Below are 23,139 nucleotides of genomic sequence, written 5' to 3'. Positions count from 1 at the left end.
ATCTAAGATGCATCAGTTGGTCTCAACCCACCTGGATCAAAGGAGAATGAAGAACACCAAGGACACAAAGCGATTATGAGCCCAAGAGACAGAAAGGGCCACATGAACCAGCGACTACATCATCCTGAGACCAGAAGAGCTAGATGGTGCCCAGCTACAACCGATGACTGCCCTGACAGGGAACACAACAGAGAACCCCTAAAGGAGCGGGAGAGCAGTGGGATGCAGACCCCAAATTCTCATAAAAAGACCAGACTTAATGGTCTGACTGAGACTGGAAGGACTCTGGTGGTCATGGCCCCCAGACCTTCTGTTGGCCCAGGACAGGAACCATTCCCAAAGCCAACTCTTCAGACAGAGATTGGACTGGACAATGGGTTGGAGAGGGATGCTGGTGAGGAGTGAGCTTCTTGGATCAGGTGGACACTTGAGACTAGGTTGGCATCTCCTGCCTGGAGGGGAGATGAGAGGGTGGAGGGGGTTAGAAGCTGGCGAAATGGACAAGGAAAGAGAGAGTGGAGGGAGAGAGCAGGCTGTCTCATTAGCAGGAGAGTAATTGGGAGTGTGTAGCAAGGTGTATATGGGTTTTTGTGTGAGAGACTGACTTGATTTGTAAACTTTCACTTAAAGCACAATAAAAATTATTTAAAAAAAAATAGTCAGTGAAAACCCTAGGGGTCACAACAGTCTGATCCATAACTGATCATGGGGATGGCGTGGGCCTGGGCAGCATTTCATTCTGTTGTGCATGGGGCTGTCATGCGTTGGAACCAACTGGACAGCAGCTAACAACAATGTTCAGGGAATGTTGAATATTCAGCATGACTGGTTTCTTAGTCCTTGTTATGGATTGAATTGTGTTCCCCAAAATATCTGCTGGAGTCCTAACCCCTGTACCTGTGGATGTGATCCTGTTTGGGAATAGGATTTTTCAACGTTGTATTAATAAGGCCACATAAGTGTAGGGTGAGTTCTAAACCTAATCACTTCTGAGTTATAGGAATAGATTAGAGACAGAGGTAGACACAGGGGGTAGACACGCTCTATCTGACCACTAAAGAGGCAGATGTATCCACAAGCCCAGGAACTAGAAGCTGAAATAGACAAGGAAGAGCCTCCCTAGAGCCACCTGCTGAATTCAGACTTCCAGCCTCCTGAACTATGAGGAAATGAATTTTTGTTGTTTGAAGGCATCCGTTTGTGGTATTTCTGTGACAGCAACACTCGGGAATTTAAGGAGACTAGTGATGGCTCAGTGGCAAAATCCTTGCCTTGCATTTCAGAGACCCAGGTTCAATTTCCAGCCAATACACTTTATGAGCAGCCACCATCTGTCTGCCGGTGGAGGCTTGCGTGTTGCTATGATGCTGAACAGGTTTCATGGAGCTTCCAGACTAAGACACACTAGGAAGAAAGGCCTGGCAATCAACTTCCAAAAATCAGCCAGTGAAACCCTGCAGATCACAATGGCCCTGTCTACAACCAATTACAGGGATGGTGCAGAACTAGGCAGCGGTTTGTTCCATCGTACATGCGGTCGTCATGAGTAAGGGGCCGACTCGATGGCAGCTAACAACAACAAGTGCAAAAAGAAAATACAGGTCCTTTTCAAAAAATCATTACAAATTTCAAGACGGAGAGAAAAGCAGAGTGTTAAACCGGGTGTGGTCCCTACATACCCATGAGGCCAGCCCTGCCTACCTCACTTCGGCTTGCATTTTGTTGCTGTTGTTGTTTGGTGCTGGCGAGTAGATTTTGACTCATGGCGACCCGATGTGACAGAGTGGAACTGCTTCACAGGGTTTTCTGGGCTGTAATCTTTACGAAAGCAGATCCCCAGGTCTTTCTCCTGCGGAGCCACTGGGTGGGTTCTAACCACCAGCCTTTCTGTTAGCAGCCGAGCGCTTAACCATTGCACTACCGAGGCTCCTTGCTTGCATTTTAAGGCAGGGGAAACTGAGGCAGGGAGGAGCAGGTAGGCACTTACCTCGAACATCAGGCCGTGCTTCTGGCAGAAGGTTTGCACTTCGGGGTAGGCTGACTTTTGCAGGGCTTCCCTCTCTGTGTCCATATCTGTAAGGAACAGCACCAAGGCTGTTAGCTGGAAGAGCCCAGAACTAGTCCCTGCCTGTGGCTGTTTTTAGCCTCCTTCATCTCCACTGAAGCTAGGGCCTTGACAACGAATCCAAAGACACAAAAGATATGGGGTAGACCCAGGGAGACCAACTGTCCTAGTCTGCCCGGGACCTTCCCAGTGTTAGCCAGAAAATCCTGCGTCCCAGGAAACTCTCTGGTCCTGGGCCAAGCAGACTGGTGGGTCCCCTGGGTTAGAACTGTCAGATAAAATCCACGGTGACCAGTTACATTTGTATTTCAGATAAACAATAATTTTTAACAAAAGTATATCCCAGTCCATGCAATATTCTGATACTTTTGCTTTTCAGATAAACCAGTTAAATTTGCGTTTCAAACACAAATAATTTTTAGCCTAAGCATGTCCTAGTCTGTGCAGCAAGTTTGGATGAGTTTGCATTTCAGCTAAACCCAATTAAATTTACATTTCAGATGAAATTTTTAACATAAGTATATCCCAATCCATGCAGTATTTGTATTTCAGAGAGACCGCGTTAAATGTGCATTTCAGATAAACAACAAATAATTTTTAGCATCAACATATCCCTTTCCGCACACTATTTGGATACATTTGCATTTCAGATGAACTGAGATAGACGTGTGTTTCAGATAAACAACAAATACATTTTTTAGCATAAGTCTGTCCCATTCCATGCACTATTTGGTTAAGTTTCCAGCTAAACCCAGTTAAATTTACATTTCAGATAAATTTTTTACATGTCGCAATCCATGCAGTATTTGAATAAATTTGCATTTCAGATAACCCCAGTTAAATTTGCATTTCAGATAAACACTAGTAATTTTTAGCGTAAGTGTATCCCAGCCTATGCAATATATGGGACTTATTTATACTAAAGAATTACTCCTTGTTTAACTGAAATGCAAATTTAACTGGGTGCCCTGGTTTTGTGGGACATTTTTGTTTTCGTATGGCTTTTATTTTTTATATTTTGGCTAAATTTGGCAGCCCTCCCCAAGGTAAACCTAGATTCCAAGACCTTCTGTACCTCTGTAGAGTGGCAGACTAGCCTCATTTTCACTCCTCTGCAAAACAGGGGCTATGCCTCAACTTTGCAGGAGCTGTAAGCACCCTGAAGTCAAGGACTTCTGCTTGTCCTGGTCACTGCTGGATCCTCAGGAGTCAACCCAGGCTCTCAGTGAGAGCTGGTTAAATCCTTAAATGTTGTTGGTTGTTAGTTGCTGTCGAGTCGATTCTGATTCATGTAACCCCATGTGCACAGAGTAGAACTTCTCTCCATAGAGTTTTCAATGCTGTGATGGGACTTTTCAGGAGCAGATCGCCAGGCCTTTCTTCTAAGGCACCTCCGGGAGGGTTTGAACCGCCAACCTTTCAGCTAGTAGTTGAGTGCTTAACAGTTTGCGCTATCTAGGGACTCCAAAACATTGAATATTACCAGTCAAAGTGCCTGGTGCAACTTGCTGTTAGGTGCCCTCAAGACAATTAAGACTCGTAGCGACCCTGTGTACAAACAGAACGAAACACTGCCTGGTCCTGTGCCATCCTCACGATTGTTACCACACATGAGCCCATTGTTTCAGCCACTGTATCAATCCATCTCATCGAGGGTCTTCGTCTTTTTGACTGACCCTCTACTTTACCAAGCATGACGCCCTTCTCCAGGGACTGATCCCACCTGATAACGCGTCCAAAGTATGTGAAATGCAGTCTCGCCATCCCGCCATCCTTGCTTCTAAGGAGCATTCTGGTTGTACTTCTTCCAAGACAGATTTGTTCGTTCTTTTGGCAGTCCATGGTGTGTTGAATATTCTTCGCTAACATCACAATTCAAAGACGTCAGTTCTTCTTCAGTCTTCCTTACTCATTGTCCAGCTTCCGCATGCATATAAGGCAGTTGAAAACACCATGGCTTGGGTCAGAGGCACCTTAGTCTTCAATGTGACATCTTTGCTTTTCAATACTTTAAAGAGGTCTTTTGCAGCAGAATGGTGCAACACAGGTGTTGAAAAAGCATCTATTTCCTCCACATAGGCAGTGGGAGGTCACTTTAATGTCTACGGCACAAAGTGTCAGAGCTTCTTACAGCTACTGGTGCAGAGGCGCTGACCTCCCTGGCACAGGGGTCAACCTGGACACCAGTCCTGGCTCTGCCTCTTCCTTGAGCCTCATGCGGTATGATCACACCTGCCTCATAAATGTCACAGGCCATTTACATTTTCCTGCAAGTACCCAGGACCCTTGCTAAGCAATGGGGACCCAACAGCAAATAAGACATATGTCGATGGCATTGCGTGTTCGTGCTGTCCTGTCTTGGCTCAGGGTAGCTGATTGCCAAATTTCCAGGAATTTTGTGAGCCAATGGTTAACACAGCTGTTATTAAAATTAATATTGTATAGACTTACAAGGAATACAATATATTAAAAGCAGAGTGTTATGGATTGAATTGTGTCCCCCCCGAAAAAATATGTCTTGGAATCCTTACTCCTATAATACCTTTGGATGATACCTCTAGATGAGACCTCATTTGGGAATAGTGTCTTTTTTTGTTATGTTGATAAGCCCTATCAGTGTAGAATGGTTCCCAAACCTAATCCCCTCTGAGTTATACAGAGCAGCGTAGACAGAGGGAAGCAAGCACGAACTGGGGAAGACAGTACCACATGTGAGGATCGCCAAGAAACCAAGGAATACCGGGCTAAGGACGCTGAGACAAGTAACTTCCTCAAGAGCCAACAGAAAGAAACCCTTCCCCTATAGCTGATGCCCTGGACTTGGACTTCCAGCCTCCTGAACTGTGAGACAATAAATTTCTGTTTGTTAAAGCCACTCACTTGTGGTATTTCTGTTACAGGCGCACTAAGAAAATAAGGCACAGAAGTCACAAATACAACTCACTTCTGACATATTTTACTACATTTGACGTGACCTCTGTTCTAGAGGTTATTCAGGACTATTGATTCTGTATGATGGAAACATTATATATAGAGAGAGTTGCTACTGTGCAATTCTGCCCAACTCCAGACCCAGCAAGGTAACATTGGCAGCTTGAGATCGACGATGTGGGACTATTTACACCACGGAAATTGGCAAACAGTACAGATCAAGTGTCGTTAGGTTTTTCCTAAATTTTTGGAGAGCTGATTGTTAAATATGTAGTCTTTTCCCTCATGGAATTTACAGCCTCATCAATGGACCCAGGCATTAAATAGGTACACAAATACATAGATAAGATAGTTATGGCTTATGGAATGTGCTATCAAAGAAACTTGAGTGTGAAGCTTACACACCGATGTTCAAAGCAACACTGTGCACACTGGGCCCACGCTCATGCTGCCGCCCACCTAGAGAGCCCTCCCCGACCTGGGAGACCTCACACCCTCCTGGGAGGCCAGCCAGGCAGGGCCATCTGGAGTGGTGGGCCTGTCTCACTCTCAGGGGCCCCTTTGGTGACCTGCAGTTCTCGTCACAGCTTCTTTTGGTCTGCAAGCACTATTCACAATAGCCAAAAGGTGGAAACAATCTAAGTGTCCACCAGCAGATGAGTGGATAAAAATAAAATGGTGTATCCATACAATGACGTATTACTCAGCCATAAAAAGGAATGGAGCACTGATACATGCTACAACATGGAGGAACCTTGGTAACATTCTGCTGAGAGGAAGAAGCCAGACACAGAAGGACAAATACTACATGATCCCACTTACATGAAACAGGCAAATGTACAAAGACTAAAGCTTATTAGTGGTTACCAGAGGTGGGAAGGAGGGTGAAAGGGGGAGTTTTAATTTAGGGGGCACTGAGCTTCTGTTAATGGTGGTAAAATAATTTGGAAATGGATAGTGGTCATGGCTGTGCGACATGATGAAGTAATTAATGTCACCGAATTGGACACATACAAAATGGTGAATGGCACATGTTTTGTTACATATATTTTTACCACATAAAGCAATTAGGAAAAAAAAAAAAATGTGGGCTGTGCTGGAGGTAACTTTATACTGGGGGCAGAGGGAGGCTCCCTGAGGAGGGGCTGTTTAAGCAGAGGTCCCAAAGGGTAGGAAGAAGAAGGAGGAGAGAGGAGTCTGAGGTCAACAGTCCTCAGTGGAGTCTGGGGCTTCATGGGTTCCAGGACCTGCCAGAGGCTGGTGTGGCCACAGAGAGTGGGTGAGGGGAAGTTTATAGGTGATAAAGTTGGGTGGGTGAATTTGAGGTCTATGACGCAGTGTGATCATCATAAATGTTAGTTGCAATATCATTTAGTACTACCAGCACCTCTATCGAGTTGGACTCAGCCTAGCTTGTCTAGGAAGAAATAGAGGTTCCAGGAGGTTGCCGTGTCCGACTTGGGTCACTGGCTGAACTGCGTTCATGTCCAGTCTCCTAGAGCCCCCTGGGCCATACCCATAGCTCTGGCACCCCGAGAGAGCCCACTTGCTTCTAAAGCCCTAGCCCTGGGCCCACCTTACCTGAGACTGTGGAGCTGATGAAGATGGCCACACCGCTGGACAGGGGTGCTGGGAGGGGGCCTGGCTGGCCCTGCAGGAGTCGCCGGCGGGTGCCTGGGCTGAGGGGGCCCACGCTCATGCTGCCACCCACCTGGAGGACCTTTCCCCACCTTGGAGACCTCACGCCCTCCTGGGAAGCCAGCCAGGCAGGGCCATCAGGAGTGGGGAGCCTGTCTCACTCTCAGGGGCCCCTCTAGCGGCCTGCAGCCCTTTTCACTGCTTGCCTTGGTCTGCAGAAACTAATGGGGGGGACAGCGGGCTGTGGCCTCCACGCCAAGCCCGTGGATGTGGCTCCTCCAGGCTCTGGAGCCTTCTCCCCCTCAACCAAGTATCTCCTTGCCCTCAGAGCTCAGCGGTCGCCACAGCAACTGTGGTTTCCCAGAGCTGAGTGTTGGGGCCCGGGGACCAGCCAGTATCTCTAACACCTGGGTCCCCTGGGAACTCTGTGTAAATGGAGCTGGGCCCAGGTGTGCAGAGGGGAGGCCACGGGATGCTGGCAGCCATGCCCATCCCTGGTGGGGCAGGCAAGAAGGACAAGGACCGGCGAAGCCCCTACCACGTCCTACACTTACCTCCCCTTCCAAAGAAGCAAATTCCTTCCAGGACTAAAAAAAAAAAAAAAAAAAAAAAACGCAATCCTCACCTGGGTCCACTCTGCTCCCAGGGACACTTGGCATTGTTAGGAGACGTTTTTGATTGTCACTGTTGGGGGAACGATGCTACTGGCATTGAGTAGGTGGAGGCCACGGATGCTGCTCAACACCCTACAGTGCACAGGACAGTCCGCACACGGAGAATGATCTGAAACCGAATGTCAGCAGTGCAGAGGCTGAAAAAGCCTGCTTTCAATCAGCAAGCCAGATATTCCTGCCTGCAGGAGGCGGGAGTGTTGGCTAAGAAGGGAGATTAGCAAGTCTCAGAGGGGCAGTTAAACACCTGTCTCTATCAAACCGGGATGTGCCCTTTGAAATAATAAAAAACATGGGTTGAGCATAGAATTACCATAACAAAACCAGTTACTGCGGAGTCCATTCCAACTCATGGCAACTCCGTGTGTGCCACGGGAGAACTATGCTCCATACGGTTTTCGATGGCTGATTTTTTGAAAGTAAATTGCCAAGCCTTTCTTCTGAGGCACCTCAGGGTGAACTCTCATCTCCAACCTTTAGGTTAGCAGCCGAGAGCATTAGCTGTTTGCACCACCCATGGACTCCTAGAACTACCGTATGACCCAGCAATCCCAATCCTGGGTGTATCCCCAAAAGAATTGAAAACAGGGACTCAAACAGATACCTGTGCACCAGTGTTCATGGCGGCATTACTCACAATAGCCAAGAGGTGGAAGCAATCCAAGTGTCCATCAACAGACGAAGGGATAAACACAACGTGCTCCTTCCGAACAATGGAACAGTATTCGGCCATAAAGAGAAGTGACGTCCGATACACGCTACGATGTGGACGAATCTTGCAAACATGATGCTCAGTCAAAGAGGCCAGACACAAAAGCCCGCATATTCTGTGAGTCCACTTACACGAAACGCCCGGAATAAGCAAATGTATGCAGACCAAAGTTTATTAGAGATGACCAGGAGATGGGGATGGCTCATTGTTTCATGGGGACAGAGTTTCTGTTTGCGGTGCTGAAGAAGTTTTAGAAATAGTGGTAATGGCTGTGCAACATGGTGAATGTAATTAATGTCACCACGTTGTACACTTAAAAGTCCTTAAAACAGTAAATTTTATGTTACATATATTTTACCATGATAAAAATGTTAATTTTTTAAAAAGTAGGAAGCTAAGAAAAGCGGTAGCACAGTTTTACGCATGTTAAAGGGGTCCCTGGATGACACAACTACTAACTGAAAAGTTGGCGATTCGAACCCACCCAGAGGCACCTTGGAAGAAAGGCCCGATGATCCACTTCCGAAAGGTCACAGCCTTGAAACCCTATAGAGCAGTTCTACTCTGCATACATGGGGTCACCGTAAATCAGAGGTGACTCGATGGCAAATGACAACTACTAACAAATGGTATAGAAATACATAAATACTACAATAAATATGCTACGTTAGCTCAAAAAGAAAAAAAGCGGGGGCTCTATTGACAAGGGAAAGACTCCCTCCCACTTTGGCATTATTTAAAATGTCTTTGCGGTATAAGCTCTGCCCACCTGCCTCCCAGCAGTAATAAACCACCACAGAGATGGACAGAGGAATGTGTACCTTGGCGCCCGCGGGCCCGGCTTGAGTCCTGGCTCCTCCATCGCCTTCCTGGGTGATTTAAGCCAGAGGCCTTCTTCTCAGGGCAGCAGATATACCATCTGTGAAATGGGTGGAAGAACCATCAGGCCGGGGTAGGGTGAGGAGAACAGGGCACTCGCCTCTGGAGCAACATTTCAGGGAACCCAGTGGGCTGATGCAAATGGGGAATGTGCTCCAACCGAAAGGTTAGAGGTGTGAGTCCAATCAGAAGCACCTCAGAAGAATGTCCTGGCAATCTACTTCTGAAAAATCAGCCATTGAAAACCCTATGGAGCACAGTGCTACTCTGACACACGTGGGGTCACCAGGATTTGGAGTCAACTTGATGGCAACTGGTACTGGCCACTCAGTTTCTCCACCTCAGCACTGCTGACATTCAGGGCCGGATCATTTTCTGTGGTAGGGCTGTACACTGTAGGGTGCTGAGCAGCATCCCTGCTCTCCACCCAGTAGCACCCCTCCCCCAAGTAGTGACAACCACGAATGTCTCTAGACATTGCCAAGGAACCCCCGGGGGGCAAAATCACTCCCCCCAGTTGAGATCCACTGGGATAGATAGGTAGGCAGGCAGGCAGGCAGGCAGGCAGGTAGGTAAGTAGTAGACAGACAGTTATAAATAGATCAAGACAGATTGATCGAGATAGATAGGTGATAGGGTCTCTCAGACTAAGCTAAATTTCTTAGCCTTGGCATTGTTGACGTTTAGGGCCAGATTGGAGCCCTGGAGGCACAGTGGCTAAGAGCTTGGCTGCTAATCAAAAAGTCGGCAGTTCGAATCCACCAGCCGCTCCTTGGAAACCCTATGGGGCAAGTCTACCCTGTCCTATGGGGTCACTATGAGTAGGAACTGACTCAACGGCAGCAGATTTGTTTGTTTGTTTTTTCATTTTTTGGTTTTCGTTCTCTGTGGTGGAGGCCATCCTGTGCACTGTAGGGTGTTAGCAGCATCCTTGGCTTCTACCCTCTAGATGTCAGTAGCACCCCGTCTACCCGTTGTGACAACCAAAATGTCTCCAGATGTTACTGATGTCCCCTAGGGGTTAAGATTGCCCTCCCCACCCCCAGATGAGAACAGCTGGTATACACATCTAGCTATCCCAACCTCAGGGCCTTTGCATGTGCTGTGCTGAACTCTTCATATCAAGTCTATCTCAACTTCAATGCCACCTCCTGAGAGCTCTCTCTGATCATCCCCTTGCTCAGTGCCCACCCCCAAAATCTCTCTCTAAGCCCTTGCCCTATTTTAATTCTCTGCACAATACTCACCACCGGCTGACAAAGCTCTTCTTTATTTGTCTACTGTTTGGCTCTGCAATGAGAGCTTGAGTTCCATGAGCACAAGGACCTTGTCTGCAGGGTCAGCGAGTCGGGCACGTAGTAGGTGCTCAGCTGTTGTTGTTAGCTGCCATCCAGTCAATTCTGACTCATAGCAACCCCATGTGTTACAGAGTAGAACTGCTCCATAGGGTTTTCTTGGCTGTAATCTTAATGGAGGAAGATTGCCAGGCCTTTCTTCCAAGGTACAACTAGGTGAGTTTGAACTGCCAACCTTTCGGCTAGTAGTTGAGCACTTAACCATTTGTGCCACTCAGGAACTAGGTGCTCAGTAAATAGTTAAGTCAACAAGTCCGTCTTGACTTTTGTTTGTTACCACAGGCAATTCGGCAAGACTGCATTGCTCTGAAAATCCCAGCACCCACCTTGTAGCGGCCACTTTATTTCCATTGCTGCTCCTCCTCTCTCTCTGCTCCCCGGTAGTGGAAGGGCCAATTTAGAACCCTCTGGAGAAGTAGGTCAGGGAAGAAAGTTTTCTAGACCTGATGGTGCCCAGAAGACAACCACCAGCAACCGGAGCCACTTTCGTCTTAGGGACTTTGTTCGTCTCTCCCTGCCCAATTCTCCCAGCAACGGGGATAATGAAAGAAATTGTTTGGCTCACAGCAAACAGCTTAGCTGGGCTCCCAGCCAGATGGGCAGTTAACCATTGTGTGCTGGGTAATACAGCTTGTTGCAGGAGATGCCACCTGTTGGGGGTGTATGAGGCGCCAGCAGGTCTGCAGATGTCACCAGCAATCCACACAATGACCCCGAGAGAGAATATTATGATCCTGTCCCACAGAGGAAGAAAAGGAGGTGCAGAGAGATGAAGCCCCTTGTCCCTGAGGCTTGACTTCCCGTGCCTGAGTTTTCACAGCTACCTGGGTTGATGAATGCTGTGATTAAATTGTGTCCCCCAAAATCCTACTTGGAAATGGAATTGCCTTTGCTAATTAGATCATACCTGAGGGGGTGGAGAGAGAGAGATAGATGATAAATAGATAGATGTTAGGTAGACTACAGACAGACAGATGATTGGTAGATAGACAAACTGCCACTGAGTCTGCTCTGATTTCATGCACAACAGAACGAACTGTTGCCCTGTCATTCTCACAATCACCAGCATGTTTGAGTTCGTCGTTGCAGCTACTTTGCCAGTCCATCCATCTCACTGAGGGTCTCCCTCACCCTTGCTGGCCCTCTACTTCATCAAACATGATGTCCTCCTCCAGCGACTGATCCCTCCTGATAATGCGTCCAAAGCGAGTGAGTCAGACAATGTTCTGTTGTGACCCAGAAGGCTTTTATTGGCTAATTTTCAGAAGTAGATCACCAGGCCTTTCTTCCTAGTCTTAGTCTGGAAGCTCTGTGGAAACTCATCCACCATGGGTGACCCTTCTAGCATTGAAATATCAGTGGCATAGCTCCCAGTATCACAGCAACACCCAAGCCACCATACTATGACAGACTGACAGACAGGTGGTGGTACCTGAGGAGCGTGGATTCTAAATCTGATTACTTCTAAGTTACAAAAAAAGCAGATTAGACTCAGAGACACATATACACGAGGGAAGACAGATGCCGTGTGAGCGCAGTCTTCAAGCAAAGGAACCAAGGAACACCCAGGACAGGGAAGGAATCAACATGGCCCAGACACTGATTTGGACTTTTAGCTTCCAGAATGGTGAGACGGTAAGTTCCCATTCTTTAAAGCCACCCACCTGTGGTATTTCTGTTACAGCAGCACTAGGGAACTAAGGCAGTGAGGAGATAAAATGCACTTACACATACAATGAGTCTAGCACCGTGCCTGGCTCGTGGGGAAAAAAAAACAAAACCAAACCCTTTGCCATCGAGTAGACTCCCACTCATGGTGACCCCATGTGTTACAGAGCAGAACTGCTCTATAGAGTCTTCTTGGCTGTAATCTTTACAGAAGCAGATTGCCAGGCCTTTCTTCTGTGAAGCACCTATCTGGCTGGGTTTGAACTGCCAACCTTTGGTTAGTAGTCAAGTACAAACTGTTTGCATCGCCCAGGGACCTTGGCTCATGGGAAGGGCCCATGACGTGTTGGCCATTGTTAATTACTATTATTACTGCCTCAAGTTTCATTCAACAAGTGGTGGAGCAAGGAATCCAATGCAACTCTGCCTCTAATGTCAATGTTCCAGCCAGGCTTATTTAAACCTAAATCTCTAGGGCTGGGCTTCCCAACCTCAGCACTGGTGACATTTGGTTCCAGAACATTCTCTGTGGTGGGGGCCGTCCTGTGCACTGTAGGGTAGCAGCATCCCTGGCCTCCACTGGCCCAAGTATCTAACCAAAAATGTGTCTTAACGTCACCAAATGCCCCCTGGGAGGAAGAATCATGCCCAGGCGAGGACCCCTGGGTTAGGGGATCCCACTGACCCCCAAGAGACTCTGTGTCCCATAATCGTCTAGCCTACTGAAGCCCTACGATGCTGCACACCTTCAGATCCACACACTGAGTGGAGAGGGAGAGAGGAGGGAAATCACAGAAGCTGGAGGGTCACCCTGGTTTATATCGTCTAACCCACTGGAATTTATGCCAGTGTATTGTGTGAGCAGGGACAGAATTCAATTTTTTGCTAAATAATTAATACAGGGTGTCTTCCCCTTGGCATTGCTGCCGTTTGGGGCTGGATTATTCATTCTCTGTGGTGGGGTCACCCAGTGCACTGTAGAGTCTGGAGCACCCACTCGTTGCCAATTGCACCCCTCTCCCCAAATGTGACAACCAAACATGTCCCCCAGTATTGCCAAATGTTCCTTGGGGCAGAATTGCCCCCAGTTGAGAACCATATCCTTAGACCTAATAATAATAATGTTATGTTTTGAGGGACTCTTAAGTTTTGAGTACTTATATACTGTCTTTAATTTTCCCACCAACTTGGGGGGTTCACTTTACTACCCTGGTTTACTGATCATGAAAATAAGCCTCAGAGGAGTTAAACAGTTTCCTCAGTCTCATAGGATGTGACAAAGCTGGGGGAGGGGGAAGGTCAAACTAAATTGTGATTCCAAAGCCCAACAATTGCTGGTGAAATCGGAATCTGTGGATATTAAAGAATAATGGGCCAAGTTTTCTAAGTGTGATAATAGTATCGTGGTTATGATTTTTCAAAGAGTTTTTATCTTTTAGTAACACATAACAAAATATTTATGGGATGATAAAACACCCGTTCCTTCAAAAGAATACTGTGACTAGTCATTAAGGAAACACCAGTCAAAACCACGATGAGATTCCATTTCACATCACTAGGACGTTGAAGATTAAAAAAAAAAAAAAAAAAGGCAGAAAATAACAGGTGTGATTATAAGGGAAGATGTGGAGACATTGGACCCCTCATCCACTGCTGATGGGAATGCAAAATGGTATAGCTGCTGTGGGAAACAGTTTGGTTGTTCCCCCAAAAAGTTAAACATAGAATTTACCATATGACTCAGCACTTTCACTCTTAGGTAGAAGAACTGAAAGCAGGAACACAAATAGAAACCTGTACACCTGTGTTCATTGAAGCATTTTTCACAAGAGCCCAAAGGTGGAAACAACCCAAGTGTCCATCAACAGATGAATGGATAAATATGATGTGCTTCATCCATACAATGGAATATTACTCAGCCATAAGGGGAAATGAAGTCCTGTTACATGCTATGACATGGATGAATCTTGAAAACATCATGCTGAGTGAAATAAGTCAGACACAAAGGGACACACGTCTTAGGCTGTGTTCTCTAGAGAGGCAAAACTAGCGAGTTGTGTATGTATATATACCTAGAGAGAGAGAAAGAGAGATTGAGATTTATCTCAAGGAAATGGCTTAACACAGTTGTACAGGCTGGAAAGTCCCAAGTTCGTGGGTCAGGCAGCTGAAGGCTTCTTCTGACTCACGTAGCTGAGTCCCAAGATTGGCAGGTCAGAAGGCAGGCTGCTGCCTCACAGGCTAAAGAGGCCAATGAATCCCAAGATTGGCAGGCAATGCAGCAAGCAGCTGGCTCAAGTCCCAAGAATCAGAGGTCAGATGACAACGAGCCAGATGCAGGATCCAGAGCAAGCAAGCGAGCTTTGCCAGAATGTCCATACACATATATTGGATGTAGGTCACACCTCTGAGAAAACTCCTCTTACAACAGATTGGCTGATCACATCATATCACATCATGCAGGATGACTACATCGTTACATAACTGCCAAATTACATCATTATATAACTGCCAAACCACATCAATACATCACCACCAAACCACTGAGAATCATGGCCCAGCCAAGGTGACACATAACTTTAATCATTACAGACACATATTGTATGATACCAGGTATATGAAATACCTGTCGTTGTCATCAGGTGCTGTCGAGTCAGTTCCAACTCATAGTGACGCTATGCACGACAGAACGAAATACTGCCAGGTCCTGCGCCATCCTCACAATTGTTGCTTTGCTTGAGTCCATTGTTGCAGCCACTGTGTCAATCCATCTTGTTAAGGGTCTTCCTCTTTTTTGCTGACCTATCTAGAATAGGCAAATGCATAGAGTCAAAAGAAGACTGGAGTCCCTAGATAGTGCACACTGAACATGCTCGGCTGCTAATCAAAAGCTTGGAGGTTCGAGTCCACCCAGAGACTCCTTGGAAGAAAGCCCTGATGACCTACTTCTGAAAAGTCAGCCACTGGGGAAAAACGTATGGGGCAGAGTTCTACTCTGACACACGTGGTGTCGCCATGGGTCCGGGTGACTCAAGGGCAAGTTTTTTTGTTTGTTTTAGGAAGATTAATGGTTGGGATAGTGGGAGGGACGAATAGGGAGATAAAAAATAACGCGACGAGTTGGACAAGGGGATGAGGTGATGGTGGTCGGGGCTGGGGCTGGGGCTGGGGCTGGGGCTGGGTGGGGGGGTCATTGTCCTATCCTATGTACTTTGGGGAGTGTTTGGAATTCTCCACAGTAAAAGCGTAAAATATGATCGCAATTTTTTGAGTAGGTGTCAAGGCCCAGCTCAGGGGTTTACCATACCTCCTCTGTCATCCCTGCACTGCTAAAGTTATTCCCACCCCACAGAAGAGGAACCCAGGCTGAGAGATGTTTAAAAATGGAATTGAAAATCTCAGCAGGAAAGGAGGTGCCTGGGCTCAGCATTAACGGGAAAGCAGCACCCCTGTGAGGCCAATTCGGGAACTGCCGCCTGGATGGATTGAAGAAGCTTGACCCCACCAACCTCCAGGGCCAGGAGTAGGGTAAGGAGAGTGAGGCACTCACCTCCGCCACAACATTGGGGGCCGGGCGCCAAAAAATCCAGCAATCAAGATAAATAATATTTTAATGCAACTTTTTTTAAAAGTATTATGGTGAAATATGTATAACAAAACATTAGTCATTTGGGTCATTTTTAGGTGCACAATTAAATAACATTGATAATGTTTGTCATGTTGTACAACCATTCCCACTATCCATTTTCGAGTTTCTCATCACCCTTAACAGAAACTTGGTAACCCTTTTCCCTCTGACTTGCCGCTGGTAACCACTAATAAACTTTTGTCTCTGGGCGTTTGTCTATTTTAGATCCTTTTTTTATATGAATAGGATCATACAATATTTGTCCTTTTGTGGCTGACTTATTCCACTCAGCATATTTTAAATTTTCATCCGCACCATAGCATGTATCAGAACTTCGCTACTGTTCATGGCTGCATAATATTCCATGATATGTCTTTTCCAAGGTTACATATATATTTTGTTGTTAGTTGCCATGGAGTCGATTCTGACTCATGGTGACCCTATGTGTGCAGAGTAGAACTGCTCCATAGGGCATGCAAGGCCGCAGATCAGAAGCAGATTGCCAGGCCTGTATTCCAAGGTACCTCTGGGTGAGTTTGAACCACCAACGCTTCGGCTAGTAGTTGAGCACTTAACTGTTTGCACCACCTGAGACTCCGACCCTCTACCAGTCATGATGTCCTTTTCTAGAGATTGGTCTTCCCTGATGACATGTCCAAAGTAAGTGAGTTGAAGTCTCACTATCCTCATTTTTAAGGAACATCTGGTTGTACTCTTCCAAGACTGACTTGTTCCTTCTTTTGGCAGTCCACTGTACATTTGTATGTTCAATATTATTTGCCAAGACAACAGTTCAAATATATATATATACATGACACAAATGGTTAAACATTCAACTACTGAGAGGTTGGCAGTTTGAATCCACCCAGAGACACTCAGAAGTAAGGTCTGACAATCTACTTCTGAAAAGCCAGCCATTGAAAACCCTATGGAGCGCAGTTCTACTCAGACACACATGAGGTCACCAGGAGTTGGAATCGACTCAACAGCAGTGCCGTCGAGTCCATTTCAACCCCTGGCCACCTTGTGTGTGCAGAGTAGAACTGCGCCCCATAGGGTTTTCAAAGCTGTCCCCTCTTGGAAGCTGTAGTGCAATGGATTGCTTTTTTATGGCCTTTTTCACTATGGTCTTGTAACTCCCACCAAATGACTGGGTGGGACTATACAAATAAAGTGCTTGTGGTCCCCCAAGGGATTGGATAGATTGCTAATAATGCAAATAAGGTGCATGGTACCCTTGTGGGAGTGGGACCATGCAAATAAGGTGTATGGAACCCTAACAAGGGGAATGGCCAGTTTTGCCATCCCATTAGGCTTAAAATGAACCATCCCAGAGGCGAACGGTGATGGGGGGAGTGGAGTGTGTCATTTGGACCTGGGGTTTCTGCACTGAGAACTTCCTAGACCCGGGAGATGGAGACAGAACTGTAACACTAGAGACAGCACAAGATGGTGAGAAGTGGCAGCAAGCATGGCAAAGAACCAGTAGCAATAGAACCAGGAGACCAGGCAGGAGATGGCATGGTGGGCTTCCCTGCCTACAGAGCAAGAAAGTTGAGTGCCTTCGGGTAGGAGGCTTGCTGGCGGAGTGGGATACCTCCAGGCACTCCAGAGCTTTTTAACACTTGCCAGAGTGGGGCAGAGGCCAGGCCAAGAGGCCGAAGGCCAGAGAGAAGAGAGAGAGGCCTGCCTGCAGGCATGGCTGAGAAGCTGCCCTGACCAAAGAACTGTACCCTGAGTCGTTCCTGATCCTGAATTGTAACATGTTACTTCCTTTTTAAACCCCATAATTGTGGTGAATATGGTCTGTGAGTCCTGTGTGGCCATTGCAATTAATTACTGAACCCAGCAGAGAAGTAAAAAGTGCCATGGGAGGTGTCAGAATTGGTGAAAAGGTTGAAGGGTGCAGGTATGTTTGGCCTCCAACTCACAGGGATCAGCCCTGGGCTGATGTTGAAGGTGATTTTCCCTCCCCGTTGTGAAGTTAGCCAAGGAGGTCCAATGCCCCAAGCCATTTTTGCAGAAGCAGATTGCCAGCCCTTACTTCCAAGGTACCTCTGGGTGGGTTTGTGCCACCAACTGTTTGGTTAGTAGTCTAGAGCTCAACCACTGGCACCACTCAGGGATGCATATATCCTTAATCCCTCTATCCATGAATGCATATGACCCTGTTTGGGAAGAGGGGTTTTCTTTTGTGATGTTAATGAGGTCACACCAGTAGGGTGGGTCTTAAACCTAATCTCTTCTGAGTGGTGTCTTGTAAGAAGAGAAGAACAGAAACAGAGAGACATATACAGGAGCAAGGCAGACATCAAGGAACACCAACAACACCTGGGGCTACCAACAAGAAATGACCCTCTCCTAGAGCCAATGCCCTGATTTGGACTTCTGGCCTCCAACACCATGAGATAAGCCATTCCTATCCTTTAAAGGCACCCACTTTATGGTATTTTCTTCTGGCAGCCCTAGGAGACTAAGAGTCTGGGATGCTCTTCCCCCATCTTCTAATCTTCCCTGTGTATTTCAAAGCCCCTCCTCCAGGAAGCCTTCCTTGATCCTTCCAGGCCCCTCTGCGTCCCCATGACACTTTCTTCCCTCTCTCAGGGAACCACTTGAGGATGAAGAACGGGCCCTTGCATCTCTGTGCTCAGTGCCCCACATACGGACAGACACGCCATTTGTTGAATAAATTGATGTTGACTCTGATTATGATCTGTTTTCTTTTTTAGTTGTCTTTTTTTATTATTGTGGTCAAAATATACACACAAAAACCTTCGACAACACAACTTCTGCATGTACAATTCAGTGGCATTGACTACATTTTTCATGTTGTGCTGCCATTATCTCTATCCTTTTCCTAAATATTCCACCACCATTGACACAAACTCACTGCCCTCCCCCCCAAACAAACATTCCCCCTTTCCCTCTTCCCTCCCACCCCTGGTAACCACTCATAAGCTTTGGTTTCTACATATTTGCTTATTTCACAGAAATGAGATCATACAGTATTTGTCCTTTTGCGACAGACTTACTTCACTCAGCTTGAGATTTTTAAGATACAGTTCATTTCTTCTATGAATTTTCACATTTTTTAGAGTTAGAAAGAGTCCTAGAAAGCATCTAGTCCAAGGGTTGGCAAACGGTTTATGTAAACGGCTAGAGGGGAAATATTTTCAGCCTTGCGGGCCAGGTGGTCTCTGGTACAACTACTCAATGCTGCCATTGTACTGAAAAAGCAGCCACGGAGAAAACGTCAATTAACGAGTGTGGCTGTGTACCAATAAAACTTTATTTACAAAAACAGACACAGGGCCGAATTTGGCCTGTGGGCTGTAGTTTGACAACCCCTGACCAAGTTTAACATTTTCATTTGACAAGGGAGAGATTTGCCTGGGGTTACACGGGAAGTTAATGGCAGAATCGAGACTCAGTGCTCAGCCCTGCCAACTCTCTTTGTGTCTTCGCTTGAACTTCTCAGCTGGCTTCTGTGGGCTCCGTTAGGATCTCGTTTCCTCTGTTAATTAAGCTGGAACTTTTCCGAGATCCTGCAGGCAGGTGCCAATGAGAAGGCCCGATGTAAAGGCAGTGATAACAGCCCACGTCTGTGTAATTGCCGGAGAGTTGCCTGAGAAACACAGAAGCAGGACGGGAACTTACCTTTGCTCAGCAATTGCCCAGCACCAGGGGTTGTGCTTAACTCGCTCCCTGTGTGCATCTTAAACCAAAAAAATAAACTTATTGCTGTTGAATTGATTCTGACTCATGGTGATCCCATGTGTTACAAAGTAGAGCTGCTCCATAGGGTTTTCTTGGCTGTAATCATTACGGAAGCAGATCTCTGGGCCTCTTTTCCATGCTGCTGCTGGGTGGGTTTGAACCGCCAGCCTTTACGTTAGTAGTAGAGTGCAAACCATTTGAGCTACTTGGGGACTGGTACATATCTTACGCTTCCCTAAAAAGATGTGGAAAAATTATGCACTCTGGAATGAGATGGGTGTGGATTTTAATTCTACTCTACCATTAGCTCTATGGAAACCCTGGGGGCATAGTGGTTAAGGGTTATGGCCACTAACCAAAAGGTCAGCAGTTCGAATCCACCAGGCGCTCCTTGGAAACTCTATGGGGCGGTTCTACTCTGGCCTATAAGGTCACTATGAGTCGGAATCGACTTTACTGCAACAGATCATTAGCTCTATGCAACCAAGGCCAAACTACTTCACCACTGAGCCTTGATTTTTGGCCATAAAATGAGGGTAGCAACCTACCTCAAAGACATGTTACTGTTGTTAATTGGCATGAAGTCCACTCTGACTCCTGGTAACTTTATGTATTTGTAACAGAACAAAACGTTGCCCAGTCCTGCGCCATCCTCACGACTGTTGCTATGTTTGAGCTCATTGTTGCAGCCACCCCATCAAGCTCAAAAGACTGTATGTAAAAAATCTGCTTCAGGGTTTGGCATGTTGTGAGCACTTAGTAAAAATTTCTAGGCTTGGTCTTGGCCTGGATTCACTTACGAGACTGGGAAGGAACCTCTAAGATGACCCCATTGGTCCCTGCCTCCAGCCTTGTATCATCCCCTCCTGTCTCAGCTTCCTAGTGGCTTTAAAGAACATAAGCTTATTTTCTCACAGTTCTGGAGGTAGAAGTCCAAATCAGGGTCGATTCCTTCCTTGTTCGTAGTCCTGGTCGTTCCCTGGTGCCTTGGCTTGTTGATGATCCTCACATGACCTCTGTCTTCTCTCCTGTGCCTGTCTCTGTGTTTATTTTGCTCTTTTTATAACTCAGAAGTGATGAGGTTTAGGACCTACCCTCCTCTGGTATGATCTCATTCACATCACAAAAGAAAATCTCCTTTTCCCAAACAGGGCCATATGGACAGGTACAGGGGTTAGGACTTCAACACATATGAGGGGGGACACAATACATAACAGACAGTCACGTGATGATGGAGGCAGCTGTTGGAGTGATACAGCCACAAACCCAGGAACACCTGGGGCTACCAGGAGCTGAAGGAGACAAAGACACCTTGATTTCGGGACTTCCAGCTTCTAGAACTGTGACAGTAAATTTCTGTTGTTTAAGCCAAGTCTGTGGTCAATTGTTACGCAGTCCCGGGATGCTCGTACACCCCTCCTTGGATTCTTGCAACAAGGAGGAATGTAAGACAGATTCAGTGCTCATCAAAGGGCCCCACGCAGCCCTGGGACGGTGGACACTACTCTTTCTTGTTGGTATTAGACCCAGGCACCCCATGGCTCTGCATCCACCTCATCTTTCATGCTGCTGAACCTTTCTGGATCTTCCTCTCCATTCGAGAAAAAAGGAAGCTACCAAGCAACTCCTGCAACTAAAACCAGCCTGGATTGAGAGCCAGGCTCCGAGTCCTCGCACCTCTGCGGGTGCCAGGGCCAGCCAGTGGCTGCCCACCCCCTTCCCGGAATAGGTCGGGGAGCTATGTTGGTACAGTCTGTGCTCCCAGACGGTGAAGTCCCAGAGCATTCGTGAGGGGAGGCTGGGAGCAGCTTATCTCACCCTGCCTGGTGCCAGAGGATCCCAGGCAGGAGGTCTCTGGGCACTTCACAGAGCTGGGTCTGCAATCCCCACCCAGCCTCCTGCTGATGCCAAGGGCTTTACAGAGACCCCACCCAGCGAGGAAACCGAGGCTCAGGTAAGGGGGGGTGTCCACCCAGTATACACCGTGCAGGGACAAGGCCAGGATGTGAGCCGGCCTCGAAGGCTCCAGAGCTGTACTAACCCCCCCTTTCTTCATCTCCTCCTCCTCCTCTCCTTCTTTCCTTCCTCCTCCTCCCCTCCTCCTGCTCCTCCTTCTTTTCCGCCTCCTTCTAATTAAGACATAACTTAAGCAAGGAAAAACAAGTTGCTGTTGATTTCAACTCACAGCAAACCCATGTGTTATAGAGTAGAGCTGTGTTCCATAGGGTTTTCTTGGCTAAAATAGGGGCCTGGCTGGCACAAGTGGTTTGTGCTTGACTACTAACCTAAAGGTTGGTAGTTTGAACCCACCCAGCAGCACCATGGAAGAAAGGCCTGGCAATCTGCTCCCGTAAATATTGCAGCCAAGAAAACTCTACAAAGCAGTTCTACTTTGTAACACATGGGGTCGCCACATGTTGGAATCGACTCGATGGCCATGGGTTTGGTTTTTACTTTCTGGTTTAATCTTTATAAAAGCAGATCCCCAGGGCTTTCTTCTGTGGTGCTGCTGGATGAGTTTGAACCATCAACCTTTAGGTTAGCAGTTCAGCAAAAACTGCTTGTACCACCCAGGGACCTAAGGTAGAGCTTACATACACAGCAAACCTCACCCTTTTCAGAGTACAGTTCTGCAAGTTATGACAAACACGTACAGCCATGGAGCCATCACCACAGTCAAGGTACAGGACAGTCCCATCACCCTGCAAGTCCCTCTGGGCCCCTTTGTAGTCAACGTCTCCTCCCACTTCCAGCCTGGCAACACTCAATCTGTTCCCTGTCCCTACAACTTTGTCTGTTCCAGAATGTCTTAATCAATGGGATCACACAGTAAGCAATCTTTCGAGTCCCGCTTCTGTCCCTGAGCAAATGCCTTTGAGATTCAGCCTCGTTTCAAGTATCAGCAGCTCATTCCTTTTCACTGCTGAGTAGTGTTTCATCTCGTGGCTGGACCACAGGTGTTTACCCACTCACCCGTTGATGGACGTTTGCTTGTTGTTTCCAGTTTTGGGGGATTACTAATGCTGTGAACATTTGTATACAAGTCTTTGTATGGACGTGTGTTTTCATTTATCTTGAGCAAATACCTAGAAGTAGAATTGATGGGGCATATGGCAGGAGTGTGTTTAACCTTTTAAGAAACTGCTAAGCTGTCTTCCAATGTGATTGTACCATTTTACACTACCCCCCAGCAGTGCCTCAGAGTTACAGGTGCTCCTTATCCTCACCAACACTTAGCATGGTCAGTCTTTTCAATTTTAGCTTTTCTAGAAAATTTTTTTTTTTTTTTAGTAAGGGCACTGGTGGTGCAGTGGTTAAGTGTTTGGCTGCTAACCAAAAGGTTGGCAGTTTGAATCCACCAAGCTGCTCCTTGGAAACCCTATGGGGCAGTTCTACTCTGTCCTAAAGGGTTGCTATGAGTCAGAATCAACTTGAGGGCAATGGGTGGGTACCCTGACAGGCAGGAGTAATCACCACCCCTTTTTTCCCGAAAGCGAACTGACTCAGAGAAGAGGTGATCAATTAAACCCAAGCAAAATCCATTTCCGTCTAGTCAATTCCAACTCATAACAATCCTATAGGACAGAGTAGAACTGCCCCATACAGAGTAGAACTGCCACATAGGGTTTCCAAAGAGTGGCTGGTGGATTCCAACTGCCGACTTTTGGCTAGCAGCCGAGCTCTTAACCACTGTGCCACCAGGGCTTTGTGGCAGCCACTAGAAACTAGGAAAAGAGCAACAGAATTGTTTCTCTCTCAAAGTCTCCAGAAGGAATCAACCTAGCCAAGACCCTGATTTGGACTTCTAGCCTCCAGAACCATGAAACAATAAATTTCTGTTCTTTAAAGTCACCCACTTTGTGGTGTTTTCTTAT

General features: G+C 46.9%; 1 protein-coding gene across 6 annotated transcripts in view; it reads right to left on the bottom strand.

Moving 5' to 3' along the window:
* NWD1 (NACHT and WD repeat domain containing 1) overlaps positions 1–10,765 on the bottom strand; it is a 94,642-nt gene extending 83,877 nt beyond the window's left edge. For 2 of the 6 annotated variants that reach the window (XM_049877320.1, XM_049877327.1), the window contains exons 1-4: positions 10,578–10,765; positions 8,839–8,936; positions 7,260–7,417; positions 1,988–2,073 (exon numbers count right to left, since the gene is read on the bottom strand). In XM_049877320.1, the coding sequence (XP_049733277.1) occupies positions 1,988–2,073; positions 7,260–7,293 (120 nt within the window). In that variant the 5' untranslated portion in view covers positions 7,294–7,417; positions 8,839–8,936; positions 10,578–10,765. The other 4 variants (XM_049877321.1, XM_049877322.1, XM_049877323.1 and 1 more) reach the window with 4 other exon arrangements.
* Between the last annotated feature and the right edge of the window lie 12,374 nt (positions 10,766–23,139).

This window comes from Elephas maximus, chromosome 3 (genome assembly GCF_024166365.1).
Source record: "Elephas maximus indicus isolate mEleMax1 chromosome 3, mEleMax1 primary haplotype, whole genome shotgun sequence".
Taxonomy (NCBI): Eukaryota; Metazoa; Chordata; class Mammalia; order Proboscidea; family Elephantidae; genus Elephas; species Elephas maximus.
The sequence above is the reverse complement of the archived record's forward strand: the minus strand, read 5'-3'. Positions and strand labels throughout refer to the sequence as shown.